The sequence below is a fragment of the Branchiostoma belcheri genome, unplaced genomic scaffold (assembly GCF_001625305.1).
Source record: "Branchiostoma belcheri isolate BF01 breed outbred unplaced genomic scaffold, Haploidv18h27 scaffold50, whole genome shotgun sequence".
Lineage (NCBI taxonomy): Eukaryota > Metazoa > Chordata > Leptocardii > Amphioxiformes > Branchiostomatidae > Branchiostoma > Branchiostoma belcheri.
Genome location: NW_017804132.1, coordinates 258,721 through 271,681, shown reverse-complemented (window position 1 = coordinate 271,681; position 12,961 = coordinate 258,721). Strand labels below are relative to the sequence as shown.

At 36.2% G+C, this 12,961-nt stretch overlaps 1 protein-coding gene across 1 annotated transcript in view; it reads left to right on the top strand.

Annotated features, from left to right (window-relative positions):
* LOC109480378 (anoctamin-4-like) overlaps positions 1–12,961 on the top strand; it is a 45,213-nt gene that overhangs the window by 8,939 nt on the left and 23,313 nt on the right. The window contains exons 2-5 of the mRNA XM_019782573.1: positions 5,854–5,969; positions 10,310–10,426; positions 11,299–11,352; positions 12,460–12,516. Of these exons, the coding sequence (XP_019638132.1) occupies positions 5,854–5,969; positions 10,310–10,426; positions 11,299–11,352; positions 12,460–12,516 (344 nt within the window). The remainder of the gene's footprint in view (positions 1–5,853; positions 5,970–10,309; positions 10,427–11,298; positions 11,353–12,459; positions 12,517–12,961) is intronic.

Sequence of the window (12,961 nt, the reverse complement as noted above, 5' to 3'; positions counted from 1 at the left end):
TCAGCTTGTGCCACAATTTTTTCTTCTTCACTATGCAAATACCAGTCTCTAATTTTATTTACATGTATAGCAACAGCTTATTTTTACAGACAGCAAAATTATGGCAATCTCCCTGACAATTTTTTTCCCTCCCAATGTATAACCTACAAGCCTTCAAAAACAATGTTCACCACCATTTCTTAGCAAAGACACATAGAAGCCTTGAAGATAGAACTTTTAGCTTCATTGCATTGAGGAAACTTCTTTTAAAAAATTTTGAAAAAAAAAAGTATAACATCTGTGTCCATAATATCACCAAGGTCCATAATATCGCCACCTTGAGAAATAGTGTGCTTGAAGATATTTTTACTGCAACATACCCTAGGTATGTACATTTGATGTGTGAAGGAGTGCATACCAAAAGTATGCTGGTGTTCCAATGTCCTTGGCTGCAGTAAAAATATCTTTAAGCACACTATTTCTCAAGGTGGCGATATTATGGACCCTGGTGATATTATGGACATGGATGTTATTTGCACATTTTACCTGCATTATGCAGATGGTATTTCTGGCCCAGAGTCCTTGTGGATCTCACCTCTTTTGTGTTCTATAGACATGACCTCATCAGGTTTAGTTCTGTGTCTCCAAATTGTGGTGGCATTTGTTAAAAAAAGAGTCAACAAATGCAATTTGTCATGGAATAATCTAACATGCTATAACTTATTATTACTATTATTATTGCTTATATATGAATGTACATGTACAATCATGTATTGAATAGCTCACTGTAAAAGACTGTTACTAAAAGTAATAAAGAGCTGTTAATTACATGTATGTGTAATAGAATTTGAATTCTGTGTACGTGATCAATGCAAATTACTATTTTGTAATGTTGACTCTGTGCTATAGTATAAAATATAAATATATATATTTAATATAAATATTAAATATGGCACTAAACATGGTCTAATATTGATGATTATTGATTCATAAAAGTGATATAATTTATAATTGGCATGCTGAATGTTAAAATTCCCATCTACAAACTGCAGAAAAATTGCCAAAAAACTTGTATCTAACAACATGCACTTTTGCAAGGTACAAAAACAAAAACCTGGTATTATGCATCACACATTGTAGGAAAAAAATATGTATTTCCAACCCTTTGGAGTATGTTCTTATTAATATTAATACAGCTGCTAGTGATTAAAAGATATGAACCTGCAAAAAAATCCAGATTCCCCACCCAATTCCCATCATGCACTTGATTAACAGTTGATGATAATTGACAGACACATCTGCAGATGGTTTTTCCCCTCAGGAGCCTCCTGTCGTCATAGCAACCAGCCCTGCTGCATCAATTTCCATTTGTTCCCTTCCCTGAGGTTTAATTTCATTTTCCTGTGCCCGGAGTCCATTCACAGATGACATAATGGAATTTTCCACCAGGAAAAAAAATAACACATCATAAGAGAATTTGTGAGAGTATTTTTAGGATTAACGTTACGTGGACATGTATTTTTTTTCTTTGAAGCCATGACTAGGTGATGAGTTTGCATACGCATGCCATTGGCATTGCAAATTTCCTCAATTAGGTTACAGCAGCCATTTTGATGCACGAGGGGAGGACCAATCATTTTTGTATGCAGGACGGTCGACGGCTGAAGCAATAACCGACACCCACATTTCAACACGGCCCTAGCCTGCGCGTGACGTGAGCAAATGAGATCACCCCTGATGATGATGACTTGTACGCAGCTCCTCGGTACTGCATCCAAGATGGAGGACCGCTTGTGAATGTGGGGACCGGGCCCCTCCCCACACCCTATTTTTCAGGACGAAAACCGGACGCGTTGCACGGCTCCATCCTGGCGCATCTGAGGATGTATATACATTTCTACAAGCAGGAACAGTGTGTCACGGTCGCGAAAAGTGGGCAACGTTTTGCCGACGGAGTTATGCAAAATGGAGACTATTGCGTTGGTAAGCCACTCCTGCATAACAGCTTTGTCCTGACTCATAACATCATGTGTACCTCCCAATACTACATTATTAGCAATTCCTGTCAATTATTGCACCAAATCTGTTATTATTTCATTAAAATGTGCAATATTTTACAGCGTTAATGCCTTGGTTTGACGGAATATCTTCCAATTATTGCTGTGAAAATTTGGCATAATAGATTTTCAGGCGTATCTGTTTTTATCAGCCAGTGTGTTTTTTTCCAGACAGTCCCCAGAGGTTAACAAATTGCATGTTGACCTCCATTTGAATTTTTCGGGGAGTATTTACGCATGCATGCCTTTTGAAGTGGGGCGTATTTGGACAATATGGGTTTTGAGATATTATGTACTGGTATCACTGTCGTTCATTTTTATTCATGCCATGTACATTGTATATTTCCTTTGTGTGGTGGGGAGGGGGGGCAGTATTTTGTTATCGTTAAACAGGGAATAAGAAGTATGATTTGGATATTATGTAAGGTTAGATAACAAACATATTGAATTTCTGAAAAATGCAAGTTTGAATTGTTATGATTTTTTATAATTTCAGCATTTAGAAAATGTAAATATATTAGACTTCCGTATGTTTTGTTGTTTTATTGGAATATCAAATTCTAACAAAATATTTTATGTATTTTCATTTAAAGGTATCAAGTATTTTGATGTGCCAGTGAACATAAAATATTCTATTGATAAATATCTATATGAAATATAACCCACTTCACAACATAGAAAATTCTAGAAGAATAATTTTGTTGCACATTTAAGCTGATTTACATTGTACAAGCATAACAGTCATATTGAAATATACCGTCATAATCTTGTCTTGATAATACTTCTTAACTGTTATCATAAGTCCATAAGCAAAGGCATTATTACTGCAGAATGCTATTCTCAGCTATAATAAGGTTTTTATGTTGTCTGGCTGGACAGATAATTTGATTAGCATGATTTGACAAGCCGTTACATAGACTAAAGGTTTCTTGTATTATGTTATGTACATATAATATATACAGATAGCTCAGATCAAGAATTGTCTTCAAGTGCATATATTGTACATCATGGTTTTTGAAGGTTTAAAGGAAGACATTGAATTTTTGTAAGTCAAATTTTTTTCATTCCATGTTTTTTTACTGATATACCACAAAAATTAGTTATGCAAATTATGTTTTGATTTGCTTCAATTTGTAAATTTGATTTTTTAGAAATGCAGCAAGTTGTTTGTGTTTAGAAAGGAGAACTATATAATATGTTATATATTTAATTTTCTTGTATATGAAGTATTTTTAGCCAAATGGATGGTATTTATTCAAGACAAAGATTGTGGCACTGTTTGCCTTAACAAATTAATCAGAATTATGCAGCAAATACTTGCTAACAGAGTAGTCCGTTTTTTTGCCATGCTAATATACACTTTTGACCTTGTACTGTATTATCTTGACCTAAATGACTCCCAATATACTGCAAAAACTAGGACAGGCCTACACCTAACATACTGTAATGTTCGAATGAAAGCTCATCTGTGTTGGTAGAATCCATAGTTAAAATCCAAGGTTGACGGGATCAGCCGAAAATTTATGGTGAGTTCCCTTTGTGTTGGAACAAGTCAAACTCTTTAACTATACTGTAATGTATTTAGCTTTGTGGTGGGTGTATTTTGTGTTATGAGGGAAAATTAGGATTTTTAGTGTTTTAAAGTTCATTATTACATTTTTTGTACACATGTAGTACCTTAGAACTATAAAATCCTTATTTGTGGTATTCTGATTTCACAGTAAGAGGTTACTACAAAAATTATGAAAATAAAACCACCGCAAAAGTTTCTGCTTTTGCAGTAGGTTATTCGATAAATGTTACAATGTAAAATTACAGTAATTGTAAATGCATAACTTTTGCAGTGTTTTTTTTTTGGTGGTTTTCACAGTGACCTCTTAGTATCACAAAATCATAGAAAAAAATTTGTTTTAAACAGTTTCAAATCATGATCATGCAGCTCATTTCTTGTTCAAGATTTAAAGTTAAACTTCACCTTAAGTAAAATCTTATTCCAATACTTAGTCTCAAAATTAGTCATCCTTTACAGTCAGGATTCCCAAGTTTAAGAAGAATGACTAAGACATAAGCTGACTGTATGACTGGGAGAGTTTATCATACAGTTTATTGATTTTCTGAGTTCCTGGAATGCCAGCTCTCAGCAGGCTATAAAGACACATCTGTTCATAACGGTTACACGTAAAACTATTACTGTACAAGAAAATCATGATAGATTTTTGTTGCCAATCTTTTTTATGGTATTAGTCTTGAGTTTTGACTCATTGATTGTGTCCTCTTCTTCTTCATAAGAATCATATATTGCATTTAAAAATTGTTATCATTTAGTATATGAGGCATAGATTTTGAAAGTTTGAGATTTTGAAAGAATTATTTTCTTTTTAGAAATTTTATACTGCTGGACATTTTATGTCTGAAACTTTAGAATTATGTAGATGAAACTGTGTAATGATTCTGTGGAAAGCTATATTTCCCATTGTCATTTTCTACATGACAAAAAGTTAAAATTAATATATACTGTAGATGCTACTTTTGTAATTGTTTTAATTCTATGAGGGAAAAGGTTTTCGCAGTGTTAAAAGTTTATGGTTGAAATAAATTAGTTTGTAATACTAACATTATAGAAGTACAAAATATACTGTGCCGTCATTTTGAGTTAAAAGGACTTAGCCAAAACATGCATGAATTTCAAAATAAATAAATGCATTTACAGTTTAACAACAGATTTGCACAAAACTTGACCTATGCATTTGTTAATCCTATTCATAATTCAGTTGTTCAACCTTCATTTTGGCCACATCAAACACATTTTAGGTCATCCGATCATGAAGTTGATCCTAATGTCACTAAACCTTCCTCCCTGTCTAGTCCAGGCTTTTAGCTAGGGGGTGTCCAGGGTGTCTTTTGGACGCCCTGTACTGAAAATACTAAGAAATTGGACACCCTACTTTTTGGTAGGACACCCTAAAGACGCCCTATTTTTTCCACTCCCAATCCCTGCCACACACACATGCCTCCCTTCAGCCTTACTATAAATACAGAAATGATGGTTTACTCACTGATAAAAAAAACTTACATTCCTCCTCAAATTTGCACCTCAAAATGCAAAAAGTGGTGTTTGAGAGCATTACAAATTTCAAAAAAGCCCCCCTAAGAAGCTTGTGCACTGCGCATCTTCGCTGCACATAGCATACAATAAAAAAATGGACACCCAACAAAAAAATCCTAGCTAAAAGCCTGGTCTAGTCTGTGGGTTGAGGTAATCCTCTGACTTGTTTTCCCACTGTGGAACCCTGGCAAATCTCCAAGGTTTAAATTACTGCCTAGGGACAGATTGAATGTATCAGCCTGGTAGTTTGAGTGCGCAGAAAGAGAAAACAACATGTTAGTCCACAGAATTGAAGAGTTGAATTTTAACATATATTGTACCACATGTACCAGGAGGTGTAACCACACATTGTATGTCGTATTATGATAATACATGTAGTGTGGCAAAATGAAATTGTACGATTTCTGCAAGAATGCAGTGCAAAAGATTGTTTTGGGGACTCTGAACTATGGGTTTGTGTATTAATTTGTTTGTCTGGACAGTTTGGGTTGACAGCACATGGGAAAGATTGACAGGCAGAATATTAGGTGGTCAAAGGTCTTGTTATAAGAGGGTCAGGAATTAGAGGAACATGGGATAAGTCAGGACACGAAGAATGTCGTACTTTAACAAGATGAGTACGGGGGTTTTGTTTTCAGTGTCTCTGTGTATGTATGTTTGCTTATATGTCTGTTTAGAAGTGGTAGAAAATGTCAGTGTTGTTTTCTGCAGGATTTGAGGGGATCGCGCCGCCGTCATCAGACCAGCTGTATCCTGAGGTACCTGAACCCTCACCTGCCGGAACACCTGGGGAGGTACCGCAACCTGCAACACCTAATGATGTACAGGTGAGGCCTGCACACCTGTTCTTAACACACCCAAAACACCTGTTCTAAACACACCTGTTCTAAACACACCTACACATCTGTTCTGAACACACCTGTTCTCAACTCATCTGTTCTGAACACACCAGTTCTCAATACAGCTGCACACCTGTTCTTAACACACCTGCACACCTGTTCAGAACACACCTACACACCTGTTCTCAACACACCTGTTCTCAATACACCTGTTCTGAACACACCTGAGCACCTGTTCTCAACACACCTGTTCTCAACACACCTGTTCTCAGCACACCTGAGCACCTGTTCTCAACACACCTGTTCTCAACACATCTGTTCCTAACACACCTGTTCAAAATACACCTACACACTTGTTCTAAACACACCCAACAGACCTGTTCTCAGCACACCTGTTCTCAGCACACCTGTTCTAAACATGCCTATTCAGAACGCACCTGTTCAAAACACACCTGTTCTCAGCACACCTGTTCAGAACACACTTGTTCTCGACATACCCATTCAAAACACACCTGTCAAATCAAAAGATGAAACAGTTTACCTGAATTTCATTAAACTTTAAAGCAAACATTCTAACTATTCTACGTACTATTTCCTAACTTAAGAATTAAAAAAAAGTGAATCATGAGATATATGCTCATGTTGCAGTAACTATCATAATGATGCATACATTTAATATTTATAGTAACTGTTTTGTACTATATATTCTGATTTTACATGTACATAATTATGTACTACTAGACTGCCTAATTTTGTCAAAATGCTGTAAGATAACATATTATTACGTCTGTCTCTGTTGTTGTATTGTTCCTTGTTACTGAAAATGAATGTTGTGTTTTAGTATCTGATGTTTTGAAATTGATGTTACGTTTGAAATGTTGTGCAACTTAAATGTACATGTATGTTACTTGTATTGTGTTTTGCTCATCATTGACAAATAATCTGTTTGAATATATACATGTAATACAGGATTCGGCCATTAGACGTAATTTTTTAGTTGAACGTCATGTAATTTTCATATTTTTTCTTTCTAGTTGTTTTTTCTAGGTACTTGGCAACCTTATTGGTTTGATGTTCAATGGTGGAAGAAAAAAATTTACAAACACACACACCTACACTCCCATACAGTTATTACACTGAAGAAACCAATTGACAAAAGGCTTTACCAATTCAATTTCTCGGTTATTCTCAGATCTTTGCTTAAAATGATGGCGGGTTTAAACCAAATAACAACTAAAGCAGTTGTCACAAAGTCCAAAAACATTGCGAACTAATGTTTCTAACAATGACTTGTACCTTTTTTTAACCAGAAAATATTTAAAAAAAGATGAAAGAATCGGAGAGATTGAATTGGATTGGCTTTAGGTGTGAAAACTGCCTTTTTTTCAGCTCACAATTCACTACTTCCTCCGTCGAGCGTACTCGGAACCCCTGCATGACCACCCTCCCCCGTTCCTACCTGTCCTTCAGCGGTGTGACCAGGTCACTCATGTCCAAGTTCCTGTCCTCTAGGCCACACCAATTTATCCCCTCAGTTGTCAGAAATTTCAATAAAATAAAAAGGAATAAAAAAAGCTGAAACTAGAAAACTGAGATTTCAGACTTCCAGGACATACCTTTGTATTCGGGGGTTTTCGTGACCTTGAAGTACACAATACCTTCGAGAAGTGTTCTGGGTTTGGTGAATTGATCGAATGTACTGGAACTGTGGAGGGGATTGTATGATGTAACTTGATCACTGGTATTATCTAGTTCTTAAATTCCTCCACTTACCACCCACCTACCACCCACAGTATGCTTGGTGTTACCTCCCTATCAACTGTCAAAGTCACCTCCCACCCACCATGCAAACAAAGCTACATGTGTATTAGGACAAAACCACACAACTTAGCCCCCGATAACAATTGTACTTTTGTAGTAAAATTGTTCCTGAAAAAAGGATGATTATTATAAGGAAAACTTGGATCAATCTACATCTTTTATATGTAACTTGAAGACAAGATGTTTTCATGTTGATCTTCTGTTTTGCCAAATTCCTTCAAATCTGAGAACCGACAGATTGAATTGGTGTGGCCTAATGTACGTTTTCAGACAATTTCAATACTGAAATGGTTCTTCTCTTCAGGTTTTGCAACAAAGGATATTTTACTAAATAAAACATTTAATAGTCCCCTAATACAGGTTTTTCAATACTAACTTGTTGATTTTCTACTAACTCACAATTGAAAGGCGGACTTTCCATCTTATAACCCAAATGACGACCCGGGAGTGAGCCCGGTACCGGGGCGTAAAAAGAGCGTTCGCTTTTCGGAATCGGAGGATGTTGAGGTGCGTTACACCCGGCCAGGAAATGTGACAGTGAATCAGACTCGACAATGAGTTTGATCAGAGTCAATCTGTCTGACATTTGGTTATGGTGGCAAGCCAATCTACTGAGTGCAAAGCTACTTGTACAGAGGAAATTGCATGCCCCCTCTCATCCTCCTTTTCAGAGCATGATTAAGACCATACACTGTAATAATATTCAAGATTTTATGTTCACTGTTTTCTGTACAAGACTTATAAGAAATGCTAAGTTGCCCGGCATGCAATCCAACAGAAGGCATTGGAAGATTCCATTGCTGCATGGGGGTATAGACTATTGGAACACTAAAACATTTTGGACAGGGATGATTTAGGAACAATCCATTTGTGTGGGAGGGAGATAAATCCATTTTTGGTACGGGGATGTTGTGAAGCCATATGCTGCATTTGCTCCCGAGCAAATGTCGGTTTTTCTAGTTTACCTTTGAAATTCTTTCTTTTTGCATGCAAAGCATCCTTTTAAAAGTTTCAGCAGCCCAGCTTACAGCTTAAAAAATACACTGCTAAACAGCTATACTGTCAGCATCTGAACGATATTTTAAAATAAACACTGTCAGCCAGACTGTTTGAACTCTTACTATAACTAAACAGCCAGGCTGTTTGAACTCTTACTATAACTAAACAGCCAGACTGTTTATGGCAACCTGAAATACGTGTATTGACGGGTAACCTAGCTTTTCGCAACATTGAGAGAAAAATATTTGGAACCCTGGATACCATTTCTTTTCTCAGCCGCTGAGAAGCGTTTTATGTTGCATGTGGCATCATTTCATAGTGAATATTACAGTAGCAATCATAGTTTTTTAATTTATGATTTACTTGATTTCATTTTGAGTTTCAGGCATGTTGCAGTTTTAGTTATCATCTGTTTTGAGTTTGTTTTGAGCTAACTGTTCAGTTTCTAATATACCGTATGTCATGTGTCACTTGATTTTGTTTATTGTTTTTGTTAACCTCTTTTGCCCCTATGTTTCCTTTGTTATCTTTTAATGTCTTGTTTACAGTAACTGATACTGTTCTTGCTGTCGTACATTATAGCTGGTTTTGATTGTCCGAAGTTCTGATTTTTCAAAAGGTTTACTGGTCAACCTGTCCAGCTTCTGTTTCAATTATAATATTTTTTTCTTACTTTCTGTTTGTTTATTTTCTTTTTGATACAACCAGATGACTTGTAAACATTTGGCCTTAAGGACAATTCTTTCAAATTTTCTTTGAAAATCAATGTTTAAAAGACTGTTCCTGTAGAAAATATGAACCATTAATTAAAAAAGCAGATGTCTACAAGTCACCAACAGCTTAGCAAAAACTGGTGCTAGTATAACTATAAGGAATGTTCTGTCACAAGACCTGAAGCATGAAAAAGCATGACCTGTCAGGGAGTATTTTCAATGATTTTTAGTCTTTTCCTTTCAGTTCTGTTTCCAAGTTGCATGTCTGTATGACGACCTTTTTCTTCCAAGTGATTGACAATCTAATTTGCATGCTACCAGGTTTGTTGTATCTCACAATAGAACTGTTACTTATATTGAAAATTTGTGGAAAATTCATTAAACTCATTGAAACAAAAGAAAATCAAGCAATGATGTTATAATCTATGTACCAAGCCATTGGCTTGAACTTATATAAAAAAGTTACACAGTATATTTATGCTTGTCTGTTTTAGATCAAAATTTTAATTTGCCTCCTACGTGTGACAAGCTACATGTAGGTCTCAAGACGTCCTCCCTTGTCAATCAACTGTCAAAATCACCTCCCCTCCACCATGCAACTGAATTCGAAGCTATTTAGGTCAAGCAGAGACAGAAACCCACAGCCACCCAAAACAATACTCCCATATGTTTTTGGCCTTTGAAATTAAATGAGTTCACTGTGGGATACAATGACACCTGACTGACCAATCCAAAATCATTCTCTGATTACCACATAATTGTACGATAATCGAAAACTCTCCATACAATACATAGATGAGGGACAACGAATCTCCAAACCTAAATACTCCGAAGGATAGCGCCGAACGGGTTTCGGAGACTAGCACGGCTGGGGATGACCAATCAGAAAGAAAGTTGCTGGCGGGGCCTAAGGTTCGGATACAAGGAAGCAGTTCTCTAACCCTCTCGTTCCCTTTACTTAACAAAAACTAACTCAATTCTTTGAATGAATTATTTGTTTCTTAAGAATTTGGTTTACAATAATCATTATTACAAAAGGTGCCAGGTTGTGAAATACGTATCGTTAAGTTAATCTTAAAAAAGCACAGAAAAATTGCCAATATTCGACTAAAACATATATTTTCAACTGTTTCATAAGGAAGCTCATAATTATTTAGCTTTTGAAGATGCTGAACAGTAATATCAACATAAAAGAAATGGTTCCAAAGAAACAAATAGTTCGGGATTCTTTTTTTCTTAGGCCCTCTTTCCACTAGATGTTGATTGCTGAGCAACCGAAACTGGATTTCTGTCCCTTTATTATTGCATAAATGATGATGTACAATTCAAAAGTATAATTTAAAAGACAACAAAGCACACAAAATGCAAAGGAAAATTTTTTTCTTTGTCTTTGAAATTTGTCGAGCAATCAGTAAAACTTTAGGTCGCTCAACTGTCACAGCCTTTAGTGGAAAGGGTGACTGTGTTACTCAAACTTCAAGTAGCTACATCTACACTCCAAGCCAAACAATCATCCAATTTACAAGCCTGGGCTCCAGACTGTTGCCTGGGCTAGTATGCAGGCAACGTATTAAGTAGGGCTAAGGCTCTGGAGTTGCGCAGGAGTCTGGCACCCAGGCTTCCATTTTATAATCTGCACCCTGTTTAACACTAACTTTACTGTTTCTTTTCTCCACACTAAGGACCTGCTGTATAACACTGTGTGTCAGACTGTTACATTCCATGCTGTTGATTCTGTAGAGCCTGTAGCTAACCCTGTAGTGTGCATGCCTGTCTGCCTATAGGTTACTGACATGGAGGGGCAAAACGGCCACGAGAGAAGGTCTGCATCAGATCTGGTATGTTACAAAGAAACAGCTAAGAAACTAGCTTTCCTTTTCTTTGAATTTTTTCTTTCTTGGTCTGCAAGTCAAAGTCAGAAGCAAGCTTTGGGCAAGACAAGGTTTGACGCTGGTGGAGTTTTATGGATCGACAGTCGGCCTGGGGAAAAATGATGTTGTGTTTCTTGTTACCCAATTGACCCTATTAAAATCCAGTACCAAAAATGCTTTTCTTGTTTTTCTTCATTTTTCTGTGGCACAGAAAGTTTTCTTTCTTGAAAGAGATTTAGTCCATGAATTTATTGAAACTTCTCCATTTACTGAAACTTGTGTAATGATGACTATGATGAAAATACTATTAGTAATAGTGAGTGACTTGATGCATTTTCAGTTTAACTTGTCAAGCTGTATTTGTTGGATTACTAGATAAAAAAAGAATCTCTATGGTCTACCCACCTGATTTTTTTTAGAACTGTAATCAGAAACACAACATTAAATTTTTCCTATGCCTAACTCAGGGAGTATGATACTTTTAGGTATAAGAACTTTTTCCATCTTCTCTGCCACTCACTCAATCATGTAATTCTTTTCTATGCTCCAAGTATTTGTTCTGTATGTTGAAGCCTTTCTAAACTTCAGCTTTTCCCATCGTTATTTCTTCTTTCTCAGGCACTGGAATATTCAACTTGCTTCTTTGGATACTCCAACTTTTTTTTCCAGTACTCAAGGCTTGTCTAGGAGTCTGAGGACAAGATATCATTTTATCTTATTATGTACAGTTAGCCATCTAGGCTATTGTATGATTCTTTTATGATTACTCAATTATAATTATTACACTTTCGATGCATATCTGTCAATGTCTCAAGTATTTTCATCTACACTTTCAAACTATTACTTGTAGCACTTCTTTCCTCTCCATTTTCTTCCTCCATCTTTTCAAACAAGAACCAGGCGATTGGCTGGTGGCTGGACCAATCAGAGGAGAGGCCTGTGGGAGTATGTCATGGATATTCATGAGGCTCATGCATATGCAAATATCGGCACATTTTGGTTGCACTCAATGTTTGCCTATAGGCTTTTTTGGTTTGCATTAAATGTGTGGGTTGCATGGTTGCTTGGCTGTAGGTTGCACCCGGTGGCGTGGGATCAGATCCTAGCCAGGCAGGAAATGGGACTTATAAGGTTAGTCATCGCTTAGTTGCAAGGGTTAGGTGTATTTTTATACTTTTTAACTCATTTGCATGCATTTGCAAACTGCTTTCAACAACTGAAAGTTTCAGAGCTTTGTCAGCTGCAGCCATTTACGATACCGCAACCATGTCCAGCCTTGTTGTTAACACTCATCATTGACATTGACATTGTTGTTATTGTGTGCGAATATAACAATGCTATCATAACATCATAAAAATTGCATTATTGTATATATGTTCATAGCAGTCTTGAATATAATGAAGAGTCATCTATGGTGGTAATGTGGAAAAATTACCCTTAGCCAGTAGAAATTTTGTTGAATATAAAATTCATCCCAAAAAAATATTACTTTTTATTAATACCTTGACTATTGGACAAGTTGGCTGTTTGTATTTCATCTCATCAACCTATCACACATTTTAATTCATGATTGCTA